Source organism: Podarcis pityusensis (assembly GCF_964106645.2).
Source record: "Podarcis pityusensis genome assembly, chromosome: 2".
In the NCBI taxonomy this organism is placed as follows: domain Eukaryota; kingdom Metazoa; phylum Chordata; class Lepidosauria; order Squamata; family Lacertidae; genus Podarcis; species Podarcis pityusensis.
The window spans coordinates 22,675,055-22,700,036 of NC_138029.1; the positions used below are offsets into that span (position 1 = coordinate 22,675,055).

At 45.3% G+C, this 24,982-nt stretch overlaps 1 protein-coding gene and 1 long non-coding RNA gene across 2 annotated transcripts in view; one reads left to right on the plus strand and one right to left on the minus strand.

Moving 5' to 3' along the window:
* Window positions 1-9,822: 9,822 nt before the first annotated feature.
* ERN1 (endoplasmic reticulum to nucleus signaling 1) overlaps window positions 9,823-24,982 on the minus strand; it is a 62,253-nt gene continuing 47,093 nt past the window's right edge. Inside the window, exons 12-22 of the mRNA XM_080994462.1 lie at window positions 23,984-24,175; window positions 22,022-22,283; window positions 20,033-20,123; window positions 17,746-17,935; window positions 17,049-17,148; window positions 15,918-16,117; window positions 15,303-15,450; window positions 14,949-15,076; window positions 14,415-14,538; window positions 13,762-13,829; window positions 9,823-11,797 (exon numbers count right to left, since the gene is read on the minus strand). Coding sequence (XP_080850588.1) covers window positions 11,591-11,797; window positions 13,762-13,829; window positions 14,415-14,538; window positions 14,949-15,076; window positions 15,303-15,450; window positions 15,918-16,117; window positions 17,049-17,148; window positions 17,746-17,935; window positions 20,033-20,123; window positions 22,022-22,283; window positions 23,984-24,175 — 1,710 coding nt within the window. The 3' untranslated portion in view covers window positions 9,823-11,590. The remainder of the gene's footprint in view (window positions 11,798-13,761; window positions 13,830-14,414; window positions 14,539-14,948; window positions 15,077-15,302; window positions 15,451-15,917; window positions 16,118-17,048; window positions 17,149-17,745; window positions 17,936-20,032; window positions 20,124-22,021; window positions 22,284-23,983; window positions 24,176-24,982) is intronic.
* LOC308471178 lies at window positions 11,545-13,941 on the plus strand. Its single transcript, XR_013982754.1, has 2 exons — window positions 11,545-11,683; window positions 13,783-13,941. It is a non-coding gene; the product is annotated as an uncharacterized lncRNA (long non-coding RNA).

Sequence of the window (24,982 nt, forward strand, 5' to 3'; positions counted from 1 at the left end):
TGCTACTATAGTGCCAGTATAATTGCACTATAGTGTTAAAAAAAAAAGTGTAATATTACCAACACTCAAATCAACTGTACAGATTTGATTATATATTATAGAAAATAGTAGCGATAGTAAATTTAGCTTGAAACACACTTTTCTGGCCGCTGCTCTTCTCTTAGCACTCTCCAAGGCTCATTCTGATGTGGGGAGGGACATAGCAGAATGCCCACAACCAAGGTCTCCACATGTGTTTTGCTTTTTCTCTGCCACAATGTTGCCTAGAAAGCAAGGTTTGTGGTTCTGTATGGTTGGCTGCCAGAAGTAAAAAGATACCCCACTTTCTAATAAGCTAGCGTGTTGGTCTCTAGAGATGATTTAAGTATTTTGGGCTGTACTTTGTGGCCTGCTTCTGATAAATAAATGGGCAAGTGTTCTATTGCTTGCGTACTCGTTTTGTCTTGTGTAATGTGTCAGATATAAGCTTTTCCTGCCAGAAGTCTTGAAGCACTCTTAGCTGAGTTTGGTAGCAATGTGGGATTCAACCACATGCTATAACTCAAGGTTTGCACATTTAATTCTCTCTCTCTCTCTCTCTCTCTCTCTCTCTCTCTCTCTCTCTCTCTCACACACACACACACACACACACACACACACACCCCTGGGAGCATTTTATTTTATTTTATATATTTTTTTAAATAATTTTTTAAATAAATTTTCCATTTTTAACAATATTGTAACATCATATCACCTTTTACAAATGTTTAGCTCTACCGAGCTTTTGACTTCCTTCCATTCCGTCACCTGGTTTTTCTAGAAAACATCTTAAATTCACATATTTATACCATCAAAATTCTACATTAAACTTGAATTATTTAAAACTTAAAGCACAAGTAGAAAATTTCTTCTATTAAACGTTGCGAAGTTTATCTCAGTCCAGCTAGTGTCTTTATATGTTTACAGTGATTGTCTATATATTGAATGAATTTACTCCAGTCTCTCTGGAATGTTTGGTCACTCTGGTTTCGGATTTTCCCCGTCAGCTTTGCCAGTTCCGCATAGTCCATCATCTTCGTCTGCCAATCATCTATCGTCGGTAATTCTTGCTGTTTCCACTTTTGCACTTATAAAGTTCTCACTGCTGTTGTAGCATACATAAACAGTTTCTGGTCAATTTTTAATATTTCCACTCCTGTCATCCCCACTCCAGTTTGCACATTTAAAGGTGAAAGAGCTCTTTTGCCCTAGCGTAACAAATCCACTTAAAAACAATGTGGGTTTTTTGCTGTTTAGAAAGTGATGGAAAATGCATTGGAAAGCTTGGCTAGGTAAGCAAATTATTAACAGGAAAGCAGACACTCTGCAAGCAAATTGAGATGAATGTTCACTGCCCACAAACAAATTAGAAATCAGAGAAAGAGAGAGAGAAATACAACAAGCCATCTTTTCCCCAATTTCTTTTCAAAAACCTTAAGCTTTTAACTGTACGTGATGAGTAGAGCAGAAGGGGGCAGCAAAGTACAGCGTTTGCAACCCGTTGATTTCATTAACTGTTAGCAGGATGCTGCAAGATGAGAACAGAATGACTGGGAGGAAGGAAAAAACGACTTTTGTCCAAACTGTCTAAATAAAACTGTCATAAAGACAGCCACATATAACATTCTGCATTTTGTTTCCATAGTGAAATCAGATATTGGTCTGCAGCTCTTTCTCCTTTAGCCAGACCTATAGGACTTACAGTGGTACCTCAGGTTACATACGCTTTAGGTTACATATGCTTCAGGTTACACACTCCGCTAACCCAGAAATAGTGCTTCAGGTTAAGAACTTTGCTTCAGGATGAGAACAGAAATCGTGCTCCGGTGGCATGGCAGCAGCAGGAGGCCCCATTAGCTAAAGTGGTGCTTCAGGCCAAGAACAGTTTCAGGTTAAGAACGGACCTCTGGAACGAATTAGTACTTAACCCGAGGTACCACTGTATCTGCAACAGGCATTTTGCTTTCATGTCACAACCTTCCTGGTTCTATACATGTTTAGTTAGAGGCAAGGCCTGTTGTCTTCTAGAGGAATTGAAGGGCTTGATAATAGCAAGCCACACTCTTTTTTTCTTGCATGGCTGAATTTACTCAGAAGCAGGGCTGGATTCAGGTTTGATGAGGCCCTAAGCTACTGAAGGTAATGGGGCCCTTTGTATGTCCAGCTGTCCTTCATCAACAACAAATTGCCGCTGTTTTTTGTGTTGAATAAATGCTATATGGTAATTTATGGACCCATAGGTATCTAGAGCCATTTGCACATAACAAAATATGTATTTTATCAAAGTACATCCAGTTTTTTTCCTTTAATTTTTTGGGGGGGGCTCTCCAAGAGAGTGGGGCCCTAAGCTATAGTTTGTTTAGCTTATATGTAAATCCAGCGCTGCTCAGAAGTATATGTGGGCAATGAAATAACAACAAAAGTTGGAGCACATATTGAAAAGCATACCACCTCCTCCTCCTTTGGCGATCGCTTGTAGCCAAGTAAGATTGTCTTCCATAAACACGGTCTTAACAGTGAGTTCATAAGTGACTGTGGAGGCCAATTCTGGATCCATGTGTCCTTGCCCAGTGGGGACATAGGTTTCCAGGCGGGAGTTGATCACGGTGAGGGTTTGTTAAGCATGCCTTCCTCTTAGCGCGTTTCTCCTGAGTTTGAGCATCTTAAAAGCCCATGACACCTTTGGTAAAGGCCATGGTACCCTTTTCGCTCCCGCATCTGGTTTGCTCCTAGAGTGAAGGCCTGCCTTTATTGATTTGCTGCTGGGCGGGGGGGGGGGGGGAGGCAGCTTGAAAGGAGACCAAGTCTCCACTTACCAACTTCAAATGGCAGGAAAAGGAAGAGAAATTGTTACTGTTAACAGACTTTATGGGTTTTGGAATATGCAGAATACAGTGGTACCTCTGGTTGCGAACGGGATCCGTTCCAGAGCCCCATTCTCATCCTGAAGTGAACGCAACCCGTGACGAAGCCCGGAAGTAATGCGCTCTGTTACTTCCTGGTCACCGCGGAGCGTAACCTGAAAATGCTCAACCTGAAACATACCTTGGGTTACAGACACTTCGAGTTGTGCGATTTCGGGTTGCGCACCGTGCCGAACCCAGAAGTACCAGAACAGTTATTTCCGGGTTTCGGCACTTGCGCATGCACAGAAGCACCAAATTGCACTTTGCGCATGCACAGAAGCACCAAATCACGACCTGCGCGTGCACAGATGTGCGGGTCACAGGTTGCGAACGCTGCGGGTTGCGAACGTGCCTCCCGCACGGATCACGTTCGCAACCCGAGCGTCCACTGTATGCCCTTCTCTGCCTGTCTCTCTGTTTTCTAGCAAAGGTTAGAGGAAACGAAATTATTTATAAGGAGTTGGGATGTGGTAGGGAGAATAAAATGGTGCACAAGTTGCAGACAATTCAAACTTTGGTTCACCTGAAAAGGAGGGGTGAAAAGCAGCGGCGGAGGAAGCTGCTCGGGCGCCAGGGGCAGCGTGCCCAGGGGCAGGGCGAGCTGCCCATAGGGGCGGGGCGCACTGCCCTGGAGTCTGTCTGCCCTACAGCTGGGGGGGGGGAGGCAGCCCCAAGCCACTGTGTCTCTCCCAGGAGAGACTTGTGGCTCGGGCGCGCTGCAGGCCCCGCGCTGAGTGCCGCCCGGCATCAGTGATGACACCCAGGGCAAACCGCACCCGCTGCACCCCCCTTCCTCTGCCCCTGGTGAAAAGGCATCTATTTGGACTATCAGCAAGTGCAAAATGATATAGTCTCAGAACTAGGGACAGTTTTCTTCCCTACACTTATAAATACAATTCACTGTAACTAACCTAGCTGTGTCCACACCATACATTTAAAGCACATTCTCCCCCCTCCCCCTGGAACTGTAGTTTGTTAAGGGTGCTGGGAGTTGGAGTTCTGTGTGGCTAAACTGTAGTTCCCAATATTGTGGGTGTGTGCTGTAAATATATGGTGCGTACACAGGGATCAATAGGTTGTATATCCTAGTTTTCTTTCTTTTCATGAGGTAATTGTTCTTGTTGACTTGTTGATAACAGTTAGGTCTATAATGTTGTCATTTTTTGTTATGATTGATGGCGATTCTGAGAGCGAGCATCATTTTCCTGTGAGCTTTTCACAGGGAAGGGCTGTGGCTCACAGGTAGGGCACATATTTGGCACATGGAAGATATGAACTAAATTGGGGAGGACAGTTCTGTGTTATCTTAGAGGGCTGTTCTTGTGCTTTGTCAGTGTGCAGTGGCTGAAGCAATCCAGTCAGATGGGGCAAGGTGGAAATAATAATAATAATAATAATAATAATAATAATAATAATAATATAAATAAAAATGTTGGAGGGTATGCATGCTGGGTTTCTGCAAGCCCCTGGGTAACTGGCTAATTGGTTTATGCTAGGAAATGTGGCTATTATTAAGGGGGATGAGGTCATTGATTCAGTTCGCCTTTGTTATCTAGCTGAGGCTAGCTCCAATTCAATATGGCGGCCTGCTTAATAAACAGCAATACTGTGGGTACTGAAATGCTGGAAGGTTCTAGCCAGCTGAGCTTCTGACTGACTGGGAACCTCTGGTTCGGTTGCTATGCTGCTTCTTCCAAGTTTGTTTGTTTATTTCTTTTGGGGCTGAGGGCCAGCTTTCCAACAAGATCTTGACTGTTTTATTCTGTTTGACATTTTAAAATTGGAGCTTCTGATAGCATGTGCTGTTGCGTTATTGCTGTTTAGTGCTATTGTCAATATGGTTTTATGGTTGTTATTGATGATAATGTTTTAAACAACCGTTTGCTTATTTTTGTTTATTTGTTGTTGCAGTTGCGGTTTTTGGGAGGAATTCAATGTATGGAATCTCACTGATTGTTCAGTCGGAGCAGCCATTTTGGTTTGCCAGATGGAACAGTCCTCTCTTTCTCTCTCTTCCCCCCAAGTACTGTGCTGGGGGTTCTCTCCAATTGCCCTGAGGATTCACTGTGAACCACCCTGAGACCTGTTGGTATAGGGCTGTATACGAATTTAATACATAATAATGGACCTTGGGCCACTGAGTGCATGTTTTCAACAGGAAATGGAATGTGCAGCATCCATTGCTTAGAACTGGCCATTGGTGGAGACACAGTACTAGACTAGATAGACCATTAATATGTCCCATGTTGTGTAGTCTTATCTACACCTCGGGTTACATACACTTCAGGTTACAGGCGCTTCAGGTTACAGACTCCATTAACCCAGAAATAGTACCTTGGGTTAAGAACTTTGCTTCAGGATGAGAACAGAAATCGTGCTCACGGCAGCAGGAGGCCCCATTAGCTAAAGTGGTCCTTCAGGTTAAGAACAGTTTCAGGTTAAGAATAGACCTCTAGGACGAATTAAGTACTTAACCCGAGGTACCACTATATACAGTATATTTATTTCTTTGTTTAGCAGAGAGGAAAATAAAAGCACAGTCATGGCTGTTATAACAGCGTTTCATAACACCTGACTTGATAAAACAGCTGTGCCTCCACTAGCTCCACCCTGACCCAATATCCTTCTCAGTTATGACTCATTGTAGCTTCATATGCAGTTACATAGCAACAGAAACTGCTCCCCAGAGAGCAGAGTAGGGAGTAGCAGAGGATGAAAAAGCCCAGCAAACATTATCTTCTGCAGCTGCCTGTGCAGGCAACCGCTCATCCTTCACTTACTAGTCTCCCCCATGATTTGGTGAGGCCTTAGCTAAAGCTGCCCGCCCACTGCCAATTGTATGTGCATGCGTGCCTTCTAAAAAGCCAACTTTGGTTACTGGGCTCCTCTACGCAACCTGTTTCATGAGCATCCTGTTTTGCTTTCACAAAGTTTACACAGTGGACTAAGTCTACTCTTTATTGAGCATTCATTCTGACTCATTTGTGGGGATAGATATTGTCGCATGCCACCCAATTCCTGAGCGGTGCAAGATTTCAGGGGTTCCAGACGCTTACCCAGGGTTCTTGTTTCCTTTTGGAAATGGGGCACTGCAGAGACTGTGGTGTCTTCATGATATATGGTTTATTTACACATATATACAACTTGAACCGAAGGCTGTGGTCTAAACCACTGAGCCTAGGGCTTGCCGATCAGAAGGTCGGCGGTTCGAATCCCCGCGATAGGGTGAGTTCCCCTTGCTCGGTCCCTGCTCCTGCCAACCTAGCAGTTCGAAAGCATGTCAAAGTGCAAGTACAGTGGTACCTTAGGTTAAGTACTTAATTCGTTCTGGAGGTCTGTTCTTAACCTGAAACTGTTCTTAACCTGAAGGACCACTTTAGCTAATGGGGCCTCCTGCTGCTGCCGCGCCGCTGGAGCATGATTTCTGTTCTCATCCTTAAGCAAAGTTCTTAACCTCAAGCACTATTTCTGGGTTAGCGGAGTCTGTAATCTGAAGCGTATGTAACCTGAGGTACCACTGTGGATAAATAGGTACCACTCCAGCAGGAAGGTAAACGGTGTTTCCGTGCGCTGCTCTGGTTCGCCAGAAGCGGCTTAGTCATGCTGGCCACATGACCCGGAAGCTGTACGTCGGCTCCCTCAGCCAAGATGAGTGCCGCAACCTCAGAGTCGTCCATGACTGGACCTAATGGTTAGGGGTGCCTTTACCTTTACTACCTGAACCTATGATGGAACTGTTCGCAGCATGAACACCCCAAAAGGGTCTTCTTTCTCCCATAGCTGCAGCTTTGGATTCAAACAGAAATCAAACATTTTGCTCTCTGCCCCCCCCCCCCAGCATTTCCTGTCTACTCTCTACTCTAGCTAGTATCATTTGCCATGAGTACCCCCTTACCTCATCAGGAAGCTAGCCTGACTTAATAGTTTAACACTTGCTGGATCCAGGGGTTTAGGAAGCTAGCCTGTCCCAATTAGCTTTTAACACTCACTGCATCCAGGATTTAGAGGGGTCTGGCACCCAGGTTAACACTCCAAACTCATAACAATATTCATTTGCATCAGCCACCAGCCTTTGCAGTTTGAATACTTTGAGTTGAAGTGGAGTAACATGTTCTGCCAGAAGCACTTCCCTCTTCTTCCTGCCCTATCCAATGCCTTTATTTCTACCGAAACCATTTATAGTTCTAATTTGAAGTAGAAAAGAACTGTACTTCTGTATTTTGTCAGGCTGTCCTTGTGGATGGTAGGGCATTCTGCCTTATGTATAACTCTTGTGCCATAAACATTGAGACAGCAGTTTCCCATACTGGTTGCGTACCTAGGGGACTTTTGAAGCACATAAACCTTCAAGAAACCTGTGGATTGTAGCTTACAAAGAGTGCTAGGACTTGTAGGTCTGTGAACTAAGTTCGCAGACTTATTGAGGGAGCGGATATGCTTTGAAATCAGTCTGGTTGTGTACACATCCAAAGTTGGAGAATACAGTACAGTGAAACTTTTATTTCGGTCCTTCCGTGAACCTGCGCTAACACTCTAAAACTGCCCTGCACAGACATATTATGGTCTATCAACTGCTACACAGACCAGGTGGTAGGGCAGCGGTTCTCAACCTGTGGGTCCCCAGATGCTGTTGGACTACAACTCCCATCATCCGTGACCACTGGTCATGCTGGCTAGGAATGATGGGAGTTGTAGTCCAACATCATCTGGGGACCCACAGGTTGAGAAACACTGGGGTAGGGTCTGACGCAGGCTAAGGTTTCTCTGTCCATCTGCACCACGGGGAACGGATCCACTATCATATCTATTCTTCTTGCAGCGTCTTTTTATAACATCCTGATCTCATGGGTCACAGATGATTCCGGCAGCACCATTGCTTCATCTCAACTCTCAGAAGCCCCAGCAGGTGCATCAGAAAACCATCTGCAGCTATTCTACTTGGACATAAATCAAGCAAAGGTAAGGCCTGCTACATTCCCTGTGTTGGACATATTCATGCGACAAGCAGTTGTGTTATGTGACTTGCATGGGGGGGGTGTTGTATGTATGCACACGCCAGCGTTTATTTTTCATTTAGTTCTGCTTACTGTTGGGGGGGGGAATTAAAAGCCGTAATTGCAGAGTTATATACCGTATTTTTCGCTCTATAACACGCATCCGACCATAACACGCACGTAGTTTTTAGAGGAGGAAAACAAGAAAAAAAATATTCTAAACGAAACAGTGGATGTATGATTTTTGTGGTTCATGCTGAGGCCACAGACATGTGATCTGACAGTGAGTTTGGAGTAGCCCAGTGCAAATATCCTGAGGATCCATGTGGATCCATGCTTTGTAACCACGTTTTTGCACCACTGCGGCCCCAGGCAACAGTGGGTGCGTGATTTTTTTGGTGCAAGATGTAGCCATGGACATGCTATGTGACCTGATGGTGAATTTGGGGTGACCCAGTGCAAAAATCCTGAGGATCCATGTGGATCCGTGCTTTGTAACCACATTTTAAGTGGGGAGGGAAGGAAAAGCACTCAAGGGACAAGGAGCACGCGTGGGGTGTGTGGAGAAGGATGCTGCTAATAATGCAGAAGAGGGGTCTAAGGGCAGAAGGAGCACGCGTGGGGTAGGTGGAGAAGGATGCTGCTAATAATGAAGAAGAGGGGCATAAGGGGAGAAGGCTCCTCTCCTCTCCCACTTTGCTCCTTTAAAGCAAGCAGGCTCTGCTTTTCTCCCTCCTCCCTGCTCATCCCAGGCTTAGCGAGCTGAAAAACTTTGCTGCTATGTAGCGAGCTGAGTGGGGAAGAGAGAGGGACAGAGAGCCTGCTTGCTTTAAAGGAGCCAACTGGACAGGAGCCGCTTACACTTGTGTAAGCGGCTCCTCTCCTCTCCCGCTTTGCTGTTTCAAAGCGAGCCACGGAGGAGGGAAGGAAGGGGAACCATGGATCCTCTGCTCACGACTGCAGTAGATCCCCACCACCACCCGTAGGCATTCCCTCCATAACACGCACAGACATTTCCCCTTACTTTCTAGGAGGAAAAAAGTGAGTGTTATGGTGCAAAAAATACAGTAATTGTAACTCTCCACAGAAGGGTAGTCAATTGGCACTTTCGCCTTCCTGGTGTGTTCTTGCCATAGAACTGTTGTGTGGAACAGTAAGCTGGCATGCTCCCAGCTTTCTCTTCTAGCTTTTACTCTTCCAGCCCCGAATCTTGTAGTCAGGGCCCTTGGATTGAAGAGCCACACAATACACACAGATATGAATATGATATAAGGAAAGTCCTATGCAGAATTAGATAAATTAACCAGAAGAATTTGAAATCTGAGGGACCAGAGATTCACAGAAGACTGGCGTAAATTTACGGACTATTTGAAAAGTAATTGTGATGATCAGATTACGTTTGTAGGTTTGCAAGAAGTTTTGTGAGGTGAATTATTCGAATTATTGCAAAAATGGATAAAGGGGAGGATGGTTAGTTATGATAATTAAAGGCGATATGAATTAAAGAAATGCAGAAGAAGTGATAGAATGGTGGATCATCAGAGGGGCTGATGGAAGTCCAAAAATAGATTGTATAAGATGTGACGTTTTGTGGTATGTATTATAATTTATATGTTAAAATTAATTTTAAAAAATATTATTTTTTAAAAAATGATATAAGGAAAGTCTGCTGGGTCAGGCCTGTGACTTGTCAAGACCAGTATCCTGGTTCTTGCAGTGGCCAAACAGATGCCTGGGGGGAAACATGCGAGCCAGAATCCAAGCACTCTGCTCTCCTGCAGGTTCCAGCCACTGATATTTAGAAGCATTACTGCCTCTAGTCATAGTCATTGATAGCCTTATTCTCCATGAATTTGCCCGATCCTATGCACGCCATTTTAAAATGAAAGGACACCATACAACTGTTTCAAAATCTACTTTTAATTTTTGTGTAAATTTCTTATTTAGAAGAAATATAAAAGTACTGTACAATAGAGCTACAAAAATAGGCAATATGATTTTTCAATTAAGTTAGGTTAAGACTACCATCATTTTCAAGCGTTCACATCCTGTAACGTCCATATTTGCATATCTTACCTTGATATCTGCTGTTGCATTATAAAACTAGGAAAAAAACCCCCAATTTCCCTGTAATGTAAGGCCCAAAAATGATGAGGACAAAAGACAAAGCAAAAAAACCAAATACCCATACCAATGCCCAATCATATAATTAACTGTTAATAATTTATTCCTTTTAAGACACACAGAGAGTACAGCCACACAGATTAAAAACTTCCTTATGTGAGAGAACATTTTATCCTGATCTAATGAATATGCTTGGTTGAAAAGATGCAGTATACCTTTTCCTTGTCAACCTAAAAAAATTAAAAAAAGATTACTGCACCAGAGCGGATTTTACTTTTTTTGTTTATTCACTTACTATTTTCATTATTTTAAAAAAGATTTGGCATGCTTTACACTTGTACCATTTCAAAGTGGTACCACTTTGTAAGTAAAAATTAAATAAATATAAATATGTAAAATAAATATTTTTGGTAAAAGAATACTACAAATACGACATTGGACAGCACATCAGTGGGAATTCTTAATGCTTTCTGCACATGCCCTGTGCATCACTGTTTTAGGGACACCGAAAAGGGAAACTGCATCCTTCGAGATGGGAAGCAGATGCCTCTCTCTCTTTATAGCTTCCCAAGAGACTGAGTTTCTAAAAATTTTAAAAATACAGGTTTTCCTGTACCTTTTTAAACCGCCAGCTCTGTTTTCTCTGGCTAAACAAATTAAGATTTACAAATAAAATTAAGGAGCGTTTCTAGCTGTGTCAACTGTTGCATCTAAACCACACTATTAAGCTAGTCACATTCTTGGAAAGAAACCGGAAATGACATCTGAACAGATTTCTCCAAAGGAATTAGGGATTTCCAGCACTATAGCCAAAGCCAAACCTTGGTCCAGAAGGTTTCTGGATTTGTAATACCGTAGCATGCCAATCCTTCTGTATTTGTCAGCTATTAGTATTTGGGCTGATGCTTCCAGTTGGCGATTTCAAGGATATAATTTTATGTCTACACAAAACTATTATAAAACTAGTATTTGGAGGGCTAGTCTCTTCACTGAACCACTGCATTCTTTTTGCTGAATCTGCCACTTCCCATTAAAAATCAGGGTCCCTGGTTGCTTCAAGTGCACAACATGGCAGTGGAACAAAAGTGGCTGGAAATGGTGTGCTACACTTAAAAGGCTCCTTCCTGAGATCCATAAGGGGCTTGGCAATGTTACGGTTTCAGTCTGTCTTTTTACTGTTCTGTGCAGTAAAGTGGCTTGAATGCCGGTATGTAAAGAGCAAACAGTGTAGGCATTGAGAATAATGTTGCTTGTGCCAAGCTGAGCTGTTTTAGATCCTCCCTTTCCCTTTTCCTCTTGGGAATTTCCTTTCGACTGCTCCCGACTTCTGTAGGATAAAGCTTTCTGCAAGTTACTGCATCTTCTTTGGATTCCTACCCGGAGCCCCTTTTTCCTGAGTCAGAGCAGGCAGAGAGTTCAAGGCACGTTGGATAAGTCCGGGGCTCTCAAAGAGGATTTTCAACTCTCTGACAATCCCTCGAGTCACCCTGCTGAGGACAGGCCTGTTTCACAGCCCTGTTTGTGCAAAGAACAAAGAGTCTCCGGCTCTCAAACACCACCTGCAGAAAGAACGTGGCTGCTTGAGTCCTGCAGATAATAAGGCTGGAACAGTCTTTCCTGGCGGCAGATTTGCATAGCATGGTAGGTGTGCAGGAGGAGGGGAGGGAACCGCAAGGTGAAGTAACGTACAAAGTCATCTGGGACGGAACCAAGGGTTTCCTGCACCTCGGGCGGAAGTTCTCTATAGTGGTGTTTCTGGAAGGAAAAGAAGGCAGAATCACAAGGTATTCAATTCTTCAGAGGGGTTGGAGAGGCATCACCCCAGGCACCCTCGAGGCTGGAGCCACAGGGCCAGGCCTGTGTCAGGTTTTCAACATCACAATGTATCACCAGCCAAACACTGCAATCTGGCGATACACCCTGATGTTGAGAACAAGCTGCACTGGCCCCAGACCGATGAGGTGGAAGGAATAGGCTGCCTCAAACCAGGCTCCTCGCAGGGACGGTGCAGCTTCTTCCCAGCTGAGTGAGCCCTGATGTCCTTCTGGCTTGAGGCATCGGGGCTCACGAGATCAGGTTAATGAAGTCCCTACCCTGGGCTTTTAGTAGAAGAAGAGTTTGGATTTGATATCCCGCTTTATCACTCCCCTTCAGGAGTCTCAAAGCGGCTAACATTCTCCTTTCCCTTCCTCCCCCACAACAAACACTCTGTGAGGTGAGTGGGACTGAGAGACTTCAAAGAACCCAGCAGCTGCATGTGGAGGAGACTGGTTCACCAGATTACAAGTCTACCGCTCTTAACCACTACACCACACTGGCTCTCAGCCCCCTGGGCTTCTTTAAACTGCTCCACTGCGGAATGTGTGGGTGCCTCAGCAGAGCAGTTTGAAGAAGCCTAGGGAGTAACGTATCGCAGGTGAAACCGATGCTGCTCCTAGCAGCCCTGGTAGCAGAGGGACTTGGAAGCGGCATTGGTTTCACCTGCGATATGCTGCCAGGTGAAGCCACCAAGGAGGGAGTGACCTGGGGACAGAAGCAGTGGAGACACTGTGGCAGCCCCTTTCCTTCACTGAGCTCCAGCCCAATGCCTTCAGCTAGCCGCAGCCTCTCCTCCACATGAGTGTGCCCACCATGCTGCTTTGCAAGGCTGCGATCGTTCGGTCCAACCCCGGCCTCGCAGAGCTGCCAGGGCAGTGTGAATGTGCCCTGCAGCAGTGGTGTTGGAGATGAGGGCTGGGCAATGTTAGGCTTTCAAGATCACAGTTTGGCAATAATCCGCGGGGTGACCGCAGGAGCTGGAGCGCTTTTGCCCCGGCCTGCTGCTCAGCTGGGTGGAGAAAAGGCTCCTGCCCGCTAGCTGAGTGAGCCCCAATGTCCCTGCTGCTTGAGCACCTTCACCTTTGCCCGTGCTGTCTCTTTCCTCTTTCCTCCCAGGGGGAATAAATACACCTGGAGGAAAAAGATGCAGTCCACCCCAGGCGAAGACCGCAAGGCGCAGGGTGCAAAGTTACCCTGTCCGTGCCTTGCAGAGCCCACCGCCAATCCCTGTGCCAAGACAAGCATGCGCTGGCCTGCCTCAGGAGGGGAAGTCGAACGGAGCCCGCATTGTTGTGGGTTCCGTAAAACTGTTTAGCTGAGGCCAGGGCATGCTCCTCAGCCAAGCAGTTTAAAGAAGCGTGGGGACTCAAGAGGTGGCAGTTTCACTTGCGATACACAGCTGAGTGAAGCCATCATTGTAGTCGGCCCCTCATACTCATCCTGGGCAATCGCCCAGGCCTACATCTGGGGGGGGGGGGGAATTCAGCCTCCCCAACATTTTCAAGGAAGGGGCCCTGTGGTGGGCAGAACCTGGCAAGTGTGGTAGTGTGGTTAACACGCTCTACCCCGCTGGGGGGTAGAGTGCATTCCTCACGACGCTCTGCGAGCCTCTCAGCCACCCTTCAGCTGGAGGGCACCATGAGAAGGACGCAAGAGCTCACAGCCCCTGGTGAGCCCTGCAGAGCTGGCCTTGCGGGGTGTTGGGTGGGCAGGCGGTCCAGTGGGAGGTGGTCACTCCAATGGCACAGCGTGCCACCAGCCAACAAGGGCTTCACCTCAGGCACCAAACCTCCTTGGTGCATGAGGAGGCCAAGCCCCATGACGCCATGACCCAGCTCCTCCAACCCTAAAAACATGCTTTCAATGGTATTTATGCAGTTGGCTTCTCAGAATTCACGTACCTTGTTTCTCATTGCCCGCAGGAGATCTCTTACTGAGCCGCCTTTATAGGATCGGAATCTTCGAAGATCTGCAAGAAGTAAAACTGGAATAATTAAAAACTCAAGCCAAGCTGCCCATTTCTTTCCTCTTGGTAGCCGGGTACCATAAAAGGAAAATAAAGAAACAAGTGGTTTTGCTTTTTCTTTTTACTCTATAGTGGAAGAATGATCAGTAAGAGTGACGTACCTACGGGACTGCCTCTCCTGGTATGCCCCGGTCTCAACTAGGGCCAGGGCCTTTTCAGTACTGGCCCCGACTTGGTGGAATGCTCTGTCACAAGAGACTAGGGCCCTGCAGGACTTGACATCTTTCCGCAGGGCCTGCAAGACAAAGCTGTTCCGCCTGGCCTTTGGTTTGGACTCAGTCTGACCCTCATGTTTCTCTCTGCTTATGGTTGTGATCTATGGGCTACTTTTAAAATGAGGCTGCATTTTAACCTGTATTTTAAATTGGGGTTTTTTTTTCTATTATGATTTTGCTGTAGTCTTACTGGTGTTAGCCGCCCTGAGCCCAGCTCTGGCAGGGGAGGTCAGGATATTATTAACAATAATAAATTTTAAGTCTTAAGTAGCCCCAACAAGTTCTATATGAAGGTCACAAAATGAAGTCTCACCTGTCTGCAGAGGGACTGTGATGTGCTCCCGCCAGTCCATGTTCACCACTGCTCTGCCTCCTTTCTCTAGCTCCTTTACTATTGGACCATCCAGGGATTCTTTTTCTATTCGATCACTCACATCCTAAAATCGACAACACACATTTATGGCCTGTTGAGATTCGGTTCCAGAATTATGTGCCCCCCCCCCCCCCCCGCAGAGGTTCCCGTTTCGACATTTTCTGGAAGAGACTCCCTCTATCTGAAACCCTAGAGAGCTGCTGCCCGTGTGGCCTAGATGGGCAAATGGCCTGACTTGGTATAAGGCAGATTCCTATGTTGAGTAAAAGGTTCCAGTAAATGGCAGAAGTCTAGTTCTCCAGCAGCCCCAAGATTAGTGACTGCAGCTCCCTCAGCACAATTATCACTCCAAAGCAGCCTCAGGCCCAAATGCAGTACATTATAGGGTTCTGAAATGTAGTATTTCAGTGTATATAATCCAGTGCAGATTTAAGCTTGCAAAATTAAATAGCAGACCAAAGGGTTGCGACTCACCTGGAAAAACTGGAGTTGCTTTTCCAAACTCCAGAAAAATGGATGCTTTAGTACACAGTTAGCCGAAGGACGCTTCTGAGCATCTGTACTTATCATTTGCTCTATCAAGTCACGAGCAACTATGTCCTCTGTTGAAAAAAAGAGAAAGAAATATGTATACAGAAGAATCTGTGCAGCTTTGTGAAGTTCCACGATCAAAGTTCAGTTTCTATTTGAACTCTGAGTCTCCTTCTCTATCTATCTAACAACTCTTGAATGCCACGGTTGTATTTTCCCTAGGTATAAATATACATTTATTTTGGAAACAACAGAAGTGCACAACTTCAGAATAATGGAAAACTTCTGTTTGCTTACCATGCTTCTCTAGATTGAGGAAGTCTAGGCTGTAGGCACCCAGCAAAATGTTGGCTTGCCGCTGCAGGGATTTGCCAAATGGATGGTTGCCTTCAGAGATCACGTAGTAGAAGACACATCCAGCTGAAAAAATATCCACTGTGTGTGTCTGGAAAGAGAAGCATTTTAAAAGAGAGATTGAAATGTAACAGCAAATGAAAGTATGCAAGTTATTGGCAGCAACATAAGGAACTTTCTTGCACCTTTGGATGAGACCTACAGGTATACAACTTTTAATTATAATAACTCAGAGCTCAAGGACCTAACACCCATGTCTCACTCATTGTATACTAGTCAGATAACTCTGCCAAATCTGCTGTGGGGTTTTTTTTTTTTTTTTAATAAAAAATAATTCATTCCAGTACTGAAGTCTCTAAACCTCAAGCTTAGTTTAAAAGATGCAGGGGAGACATGACAGGCCATGTGGCTTCTCCAGGAGGAAGCAGCAGCTGAGATACATTCCAGACATCGTGATATTGATCAACATATCGCAGTATTTAGCTGCTGATATATCACCATGTTGAAAACCAGATATTGCCCAGGCTGAAGTCCTAAGAAGAAGTGCAGCCGACTTACCGGGTTCTCTTTGCAGTCCTCACTCAGTATCTCTGGAGCAATCCAGCCTTCAGTGCCTGGGACCCCGGACCGACGGCTGAAACTGTGCCTGCCGACTGCAAGCTTCTTGCAGAGGCCAAAGTCAGAAATCATGGCTTTGACCTTTCCGTGGGCATTCGGCATGGAGATGAGGATATTGTGCGGCTTCAGGTCTCTGTGCACTAATGTAAAGAAAGTGGAAGCAGAGATTCTAAATAGTAAAAAGAGCCATTGTATTGCTAAAATACATTTTTCTTAATTCAACAGGCTTATGTTACATGCTTACTCCATTAGCACAGATCTTTCCCAGTTTTCCTTTAAATTTGGGTGGGCTGGAGGGCATTACTACTTTACTGTGCACCAGAGGGAAACTCGGGTTCCTTACCTGCACTTTCAGATGCTGACCCCAGACCTTCTCACGTGCTTCTAGCTAAGTATGTGATATCACAATAGGACATAGTAAGGACAGGTAAAAAGGTAAAGGACCTCTGGACGGTTTAGTCCAGTCAAAGGCAACTATGGGGTTGAGGCGCTTATCTCGCTTTCAGGCCGAGGGAGCCGGTGTTCGTCCACAGACAGCTTTCTAGGTCATGTGGCCAACACGACTAAACCACTTCTGGCGCAACAGAACACCGTGATGGAAACCAGAGTGCATGGAAACACCATTTACCTTCCCGACGCAGCGGTACCTACTTATCTACTCACTTTCGAACTGCTAGGTTGGCAGGAGTTGGGACAGAGAAACGGGAGCTCACCCTGTCGCGGGGATTCGAACTGCTGACCTGATCGGCAAGCCCAAGAGGCTCAGTGGTTTAGACCACAGTGCCACCCACGCTCCCTATCAAATCTGTTCTTGCCTTCCAAAACTTTTAAGGCTTCACTGGGGACCACACACACTCTGCACTGGGGTGAGTTGTCATATTTCCAAACCCTATTATAACTGAGCCCCTAACTAAAGCCTACGCTGCAAAGGGGCAATGTGCACCAACGGCCTTATATCTAGCAATAATAATACCATTGCTCCTTCCCAGCTCTAAGTATCCTAATTTTCTCTGAGAGAGAAAAAATTGAGCCACTGCAGTGATTGGATATTAAAATAAAGCGGTTTCTTACCAATATTGAGAGAGTGGAGATACGCAAGACCAGACATCGTCTGTTGCAAGAGGGTGATCGGCTGCAAACCATGCTGACTGAAGTCCTTCTGTTCCACATACTAGAATTGCATATAAACAAAGTCAAAATGAGTTTAAGGCTGCAGTCCTATGCATACTTCCTTGGGAGTAAGCCTCATTCAGCACGGTGGAACTTGCTTCTGAGTGAACATGCAGAAGATTTAGCTGCACAGCTTGGTATTCCCTGCACTCTGTGTATGATCTTGTATGCTTAAATTAGTGCTAATGGGAGAGAATTAGAATAGAAGCAGTCTATTCGCCTCTAGAAAATTTCCTGGGTGTGATTCACTGCCGTATTATGCACTGAAAATGTAGGATAGAAAAAAATCTATTCAGATTCAAAGCTCTCACCCCATCACACAATCTAGCTTGAAAAAGATACAGTAAGCTTGCAACTTATGCACATTTAACGTGCACTTGGCAATACGCTTGGGCATCCAGGAAAAGACTGAAAATCCCACCACCATTGAACTCAACATGTTTTGACTATATGCAATTTTGGCTTTAGGCTGGATCCCTGGACTGTACCCCCAAGTAAGTTGTGGCCTTACTGTAACTTAAAATGGAAACTTCTCTTCTTTCGAACTGCCAAGCCCTCCCATTTTTAGCTGCAGATGCATGTATAATCAATAGTTTACCTCTTGTAAAGTCGCGGCACAGAGCTCAAGGGCTATGTATTGGAACTGACGGTCCTTTTCCGTGCAGAAATAGCGGATCACGTTTGGATGTTCATCAGATTCCCGTAACAGCTGCACCTCCCGGTCAGCAAAGCTGAAGCATTCAGGGAGAATTCTCTTCACGGCAACATCTCGATTGTCAAATGTCCCCCTGTAGATACAGCAGAGAAACTCCTTAGCATTTAACTGTGTTACTCAGCTAGGATCTTGCCTTGCTACCATGCTTCCAATTGTATTGAAGGAATTTTATTCTGGGTTGGAAAGAGAAAGGTTTTGGTCTGTATGGATAAACATGTGAGTAAGTTGATGCACGAGATGGCTTCCTCACTTGTGTGGCCATCACGAAGATGGCAGTTATGCTGCAAGGGGTGCCATACTTTTTCCTACACAAAAGACACAAATAAACAAGAGAAGCAACTACTCAAAGAGTGGCAGAGAAAATTAGCCAAAAATTGGAAATCACAAGAAATACCAACAATAGAAGATTGGCAGGTGAAGATGTTGGATTTTTTGGAGTTGGCCAACCTGACTGGAAGAATCCGCGACCAGAAGGAAGAGGAGACACAAGAGGATTGGAAGAAATTTAAATAATATTTAGCTAAATATTGTGATATAAGATAATTAGAAAATTCTTGGAAGTAACAAATAGGCTTAGGGGCAGAGTAAGTGGTAGTAAATATTAAGGATTAGAATATTAATAAAAGAGATGAAGATAGTAAATGAAAGGAGTGAATATTATTAGAAACATGAATTTGGAGAACTGCTCTACAGGGGTTATAATGAAATTCAGTTAGAGGGGATTTGAGGAAGTCAGTTATCAATGTAACGAGAATTAGAGATTCACAGTAAGAATTTTTTTGTGTTTTTCTTTTCCTTTTCTTTTTTTCTTTTCTTGTTGTGTGTTTTGTAACGTTTTCCTTTTTTTCCTCTCTATGTGATAAATGTGGAAACCAATAAAAAAAAATTTGGGGGAAAAAGAGTGGCAGAGAAAAAAGTGCCATGGGTGGCATCAAATGCCTGTGCAATAAAATTTCTAGTTTCTCTGCTCCTCCAGCCTTTCTGCGCACTTTCATTATCTGCTTCAATGGAATCCACCAACCCTCCAGAGGAAGTTTTTGGGATGCCTGCAGAGGGAAGGAGAAGCCCTGTTGTGCAAGTGGACGGGCCTCTCACACTACAGTCAGTCCCACTCCATACTTTGAAGGATAAGCTGGAAAGTGTTAATGTAGTATGGAATAAATATGGTGACAGAGACCATGCAAACCTTTAACTCTGAAGGCCATGAAATTAGTTTTCGGTGCTGAAAACAGATGGAAAGAAACAGAGCCATTCAAAGTAGCACTAAGCAGCTCTGTTTGCAGCTCTGTTTAATCGAATGATCTGACCTCCCCACACACCCCCTGGGCCAATTGGGGTGCTAGCATGAGCTCATCATTGCTAGCAAGAGTCCATTTGTGGGCTTCCGCTAGCAGGGCTTGTTAGTTCAATCCTGCCCAATGTGAACATTTGACACAGACATCAGCAAGTGTACAAGTAATATAGGCATGCATGTTTAAAGAAAATGCAATAAGAAGAGTTTGGATTTGATATCCCGCTTTATCACTACCCTAAGAAGTCTCAAAGCAGCTAACAATCTCTTTTTCCCTTCCTCCCCCACAACAAACACTCTGTGAAGTGACTTCTCTGAAGTGTGACTAGCCCAAGGTCACCCAGCAGCTGCATGTGGAGGAGCAGGGACGCAAACCCGGTTCACCAGATTACCAGTCCACTGCTCTTAATCACTATACCACACTGGCTCTCTAGATAATAAGAGCTGTTTCTTCCAACACACACTCAGGAAAAGAACCACAGACACTGGCTTAATAAGCACCCCTCAAGTGCTTCCAGGCAACCTGTTTATTGAGCAGCCACATCCCAATTTGTTTGCACAAAGCTGGTGGGAAACTTATGCAACATCAACAGTTTACCGGGCATTCATTTCAATTGGCTTGTGGGGAGGTCACGTGACTTTGCGTCAAGAAGAAATTGTTATATTATACTTGCCAGTGCATTTGCCTTACTGCAAAGAGTCGTCTTTTTTACTTTTACTTTTTTTTAAAAAAAGCTAGCTTTGCAAGAACACCAAGTCTACTCTAATGGTGGAACAACCTGAATTTGTCAGAATGCAATCGAATCCCTCCCACAGTATAGCAACAGTCTGGAAGAAGCCTTTGCCTCTGGTGTACAGCATTCATATCTGGTGCTTTACCTGTAAACAATGGTTCCCTCAGCTCCATGTCCAAGCACATCCTTCGGGTTGAACGAAATCTTTCCAACTGCTATAGTGGCCATGTTTTCATCTGGAGAAGGGCGGAGAGGAAAGGGGGGGAATGAACATACCCATGGCACCTTTTAGGCACATATTCTCACGTGGCACTTAAAGGCTCACCATGAAAGGAAGGGAAGACATTTAGGGTACTTGAAGGACTTAACGGGTCCTTAAGGAGGGACACGGGTGGCACTGTGAGTTAAACCACTGAGCCGATCAGGACTTGCCGATCAGAAGGTCGGCGGTTCGAATCCCCACGACAGGGTGAGATCCTGTTGCTCGGTCCCTGCTCCTGCCAACCTAGCAGTTGGAAAGCACGTCAGAGTGCAAGTAGATAAATAGGTACCACTCTGGCAGGAAGGTAAACGGCGTTTCCATGCGCTGCTCTGGTTCACCAGACTAAGTGGCTTAGCCATGCTGGCCACATGACCCGGAAGCTGTATGCTGGCTCCCTCGGCCAATAAAGCGATATGAGCGATGCAACCCCAGAGTCAGCCATGACTGGACCTAATGGCTAGGGATCCCTTTACCTTTACCTTTAAGGACTTAACTGGTTTCTTTTAAAACAAAGAAGTATTCAGATTTAGCAACACCAGTTGCAATAATAGAATTGTCGAAGTGACCCCAATCTAGTCCAGCCCCCTGTTAATGCAGGAATCTTTCATTCAATGTGGGGCTCAAACCTACAACCCTGGGATTAAGAATCTCACAGTCTACCAACTGAGCTATCTGGCCTCATTTATGTTGCACACTAAGCTGTGTAATCAGTCTATAGGGGTAACAGCAAAGACCAACAATTGCATTGCCATAACAATGTTCTTATCCTTCACCCAACCTTCACCTGACAGGAGTTGTTACTGCATATGTTGATGGGAGGATGAGCAATTCTTGCATCTTTCTCCTTGACATTCTGCTGAAATCTCTAATGCCAACTGACGGTACCACCTGTGTACCAGTCTCCGCAATGGAGGCACATGGAGAAAGGTGCTCAGTGTCTGTCCCATAACTGCGGAGCTCTCTTCCAGCTGGTTGCTTGCCAAAAACTAAACCGGGAATGTGCTGTCTGTCCTAGCTTTTGGGCACTGGGATACAATACAAGGATTGTCTAGAAAAGTTCCCAAGACTGACACTGTGATTAGGTAGTCCTCGGTGTCATACAAGGTGAACTGAACCAACTTCATTGAAGGAATAAAAAGGTAAAGGGTCCAGTCGTGGCCGACTCCGGGGTTGCGGCGCTCATCTCGCTTTATTGGCCCAGGGAGCCGGCGTACAGCTTCCGGATCATGTGGCCAGCATGACCAAGCCACTTCTGGCGAACCAGAGCAACGCACGGAAACGCCGTTTACCTTCCCGCTGGAGCGGTACCTATTTATCTACTTGCACTTTGACGTGCTTTTGAACTGCTAGGTTGGCAGGAGCCGGGACCGAGCAATGGGAGCTCATCCCATCATGGGGATTCGAACTGCTGACCTTCTGATTGGCAAATCCTAGGCTCTGTGGTTTAACCCACAGCGCCACCCGCGTCCCATTGAAGGAATAGATGTATGCTAATTCATGTATGTCCAAACTTTCAAAAGATTCATTAAAAATAATAATCTCTACGCCTGATCCTGAAATAGGCTGGGGACAGAGGGCTGTTGACATCTCTCCATCCAGGCTTGCTTAAACCTTGGTAGAAGTGTGGTCTTACATTCTTAGGCTGTGTATACCCTCCCCATTTAGTCTGGATCCAAACTGCTGGTTCGGGGATTGGTGCACTTGCAACATTAGCCACAATCAATATCTATCCTATGGTTGATTATGAAATACTGTGTCTTGATCCATTTTTCCTATCTGAATGGGGGCGGGGAACAACCTAGCTGCACTTTAAGCTGGCAATGTGTACACAGCCTGAATCTACAAGAAAAGGTTAAGTTTGGTTTTTATCACCTTCTTCTTGCTCCGTGGAAAGGCAGCTCCCGACATCAGAAGCGGAGACGTTGGAATAGGCAGAGTGGTTGGATGCTTTTGGAGACATGTTTGGTGAGCTGGTGGCCGAGCTCTCTGGCCTGACGCAGGAGCCATCCAGGAATTCTGCCTCGGGGGGCAAGTCAATGGGAGGATTGAAAGGCTGCTGCTGCAACAGCTGTATCTTCTCCTCCAGCTGTTTCTGGAATTGCTGATGTTGTCGCTGTTGCTGATTATGCACACTCTTAAGGTGGGGTGGGGGGAGGAATATGGAGGGAAATTAAACTTTATTTTGTGACTCTCCAACTGCTGCTTTTCTTGCATTTAATGTTTACTGTATTTTTCGCTCCATAAGACACACTTTTTTCCTCCTCTGTGTGCCTTATGGAGTGAATGCCTACGGATGGTGGCGGGATCCCACTGCAGTCGCAAGCAGAGGATCCATGGCTCCCCTTCCTTCCCTCCTCCGTGGCTTGCTTTGAAGCAGCAAAGCAGGAGAGGAGTCGCTTACACTGGTGTAAGCGGCTCCTGTCCAGCTTTGTTGCTTCAAAGCGAGCCGCGGAGGAGGGATGGACAGACGGACTCTCCTTCCCTCCCTCCTTCCCAGCTCAGCTCGCTTTAAAGCAGCAAAGCGGGAGATGAGCTGCTTACACGAGAGGAGGCTGCTGGGGTTCCTGTGTCGGGTCCGTTCAGGGCCTGCTGCCTCCCCGCTCGTCGCTCCTTGAGTGCGCACGCTAAAGAAACATACAGCTCCTGTCCCTCTCCCTCTCCCTCTGATATACCGGTAGTTTATTAAATAATTTAGTACAACATTTGATTCAGAATATTTCCCCCCCTGTTTTCCTCCTCTAAAAACTAGGTGCGTCTTATGATCAGATGTGTCTTACGGAGTGAAAAATACGGTACTTGTTTTGTGGCTTTGGGTTGTATCCAATTGTATCCCTCCATTCATGGTAGGGTTTTTAATCAAGCAGAGGTTTCCGTGAACAGAATTTCTGCTGATTCCTCCATCTCTGTGCACCCCCCCACACACTTCCCCTAATCTCCAGAGAATTGGGTGCGCCCTTTGGAACAGTGTGGAAGGCTGCAGGAGAAAGGAGAATTTGCAAAAAATCACCCCATCCCCTCTTACAGGGCAAGGAGCTTCCCATGAGCAGAGGGGCACTCTGGATACAACTCACGGTTAGCTTCAACATTAACAGCTTTAATTTTCACAGCTTCCAACCATGGAACGCTGGTTTCATACAGTGTCAACAAACAGGAAATTCATAGTGCAATTAATTTAAAATGCATTACTTTGAAATAAAAACATGCACTTTTGTGGGAAGCAGCTGACATGGAGCTTCAAGCAATTTCCCAACCCCACACTTAGATGTAGCTATTTATCTTTGTCCCTCCAAATAGCATGGGGTATTCCCAAACAATCAACTCGGTTTTCTAACGTTTCGGTTTTTGAATGCCCCAAACCCAAAAGTAAATGCTTCCATTTTCGAACGCGCCTCGGAAGACGAACAGCTTCCGCTGAGGTTTCCCCCCCAATTTTCTCTATTGAATTTGCAGACCGCCCTTTGTGCCTCGGTTTCCGAACATTTCGGAAGTCAAATGGTCTTCTAGAATGGATTACGTTCAAAAACCGAAGTACCACTGTATTTGATACAGAACAAAGATATCCCTGACTTAACTAAGGACCAGTTCTTGGAGTGCAGACTTTTAAGAAAGCTGTTTATAAAATTAATATATAAATGTGCATTACTCTCTTGTACCCCATGGGTTATTTTAAAGATTACGTTGCTAGTTGCCATCAGGACTTACTGAGGTCATGTTTGGGAGGGCATAAATCTCTGTTTAATAAAAAACGACCTCAAAATGTCCATGCTCTGCACCAACAACGCCGGCCCTTCTTATTGATTCACAAGACTAGCATGCTGCAAACTGGCCAATTACCATTGGATACGTGATGACAAAGGCTATCCAGCCAACAAGCAGGAAAGTGCTCAGGATGACGGTAGCCGTGTCCTTGAGTATGGAATCGACGGGAGCCTCTGGTCGAGGTGGCGTCTGGCTGGGGGTCTCTCCAGCATTCTCCGAAATGGGAGGAGGCAAGTCCTTGCTGGAACTGCCACCCATATTGATTGCCTGAGAGAACCAAAGACGGCATTAGTTCAAGGGGCTTCCATGGAAGCCCAGCTGCTTACAAAAAGGGCACTTGTCAAGAAGGATAATGGCTTGCAAAGTTAACAACGTACAATTAGGCAAAGGTCTATTTTTAATGTTTCTATGCCACCTTTCAGGGCAAAACCCTCCCCCAAGGCAGTTTACATACCAAAATGGAACATGAAAATGAATACAAAACAAATTTTCAACCCTTAAAAGATCCGGGGTGGTGGGGAGTGAATAAAAAGTGGCTAGAAATTGCACAGTGCTCAGTGTTTCTAAGCAAATATATCAAGAACTGATTCATGCTTTTTAAAGACATGATTCCGACCCAAGATAGCCATGCAAACACGATTTTCACTATTAAGCAGATAGAAATAAAACAAGGAAACAAGTCTGCCATCCTTTAGAGCTTATTTCCTATGAACTTCCCTGGTCCTGCTTTTGAAGCAGTTTGGCCATGTTTCTCAATAAACTCACTGTTGCATTTATTTAAATATAAAACATTATATATATATATATATTAATACTCCTTTCTTAAATGGGGCTCCCTGTGTTCTCCCATCTAAGGGGCCAAGATCTTCCACGCCTGCTTAGCTTTAGCTATACTGCTGCATCAGGTGTTCTTGTGCTGTTCACAAAGCCCACGAACTCACACTAATGAGTTTGTACTGAGTGGCTTTGAACGTTACCCACCTAGGAAGGAACAGGGTGTACAAGTTCCCCCGCTGCCTCTGAAAGAACATCGCATCTAAACTACAGCCTTCACACTGCTCCCAGCTGGGAGAC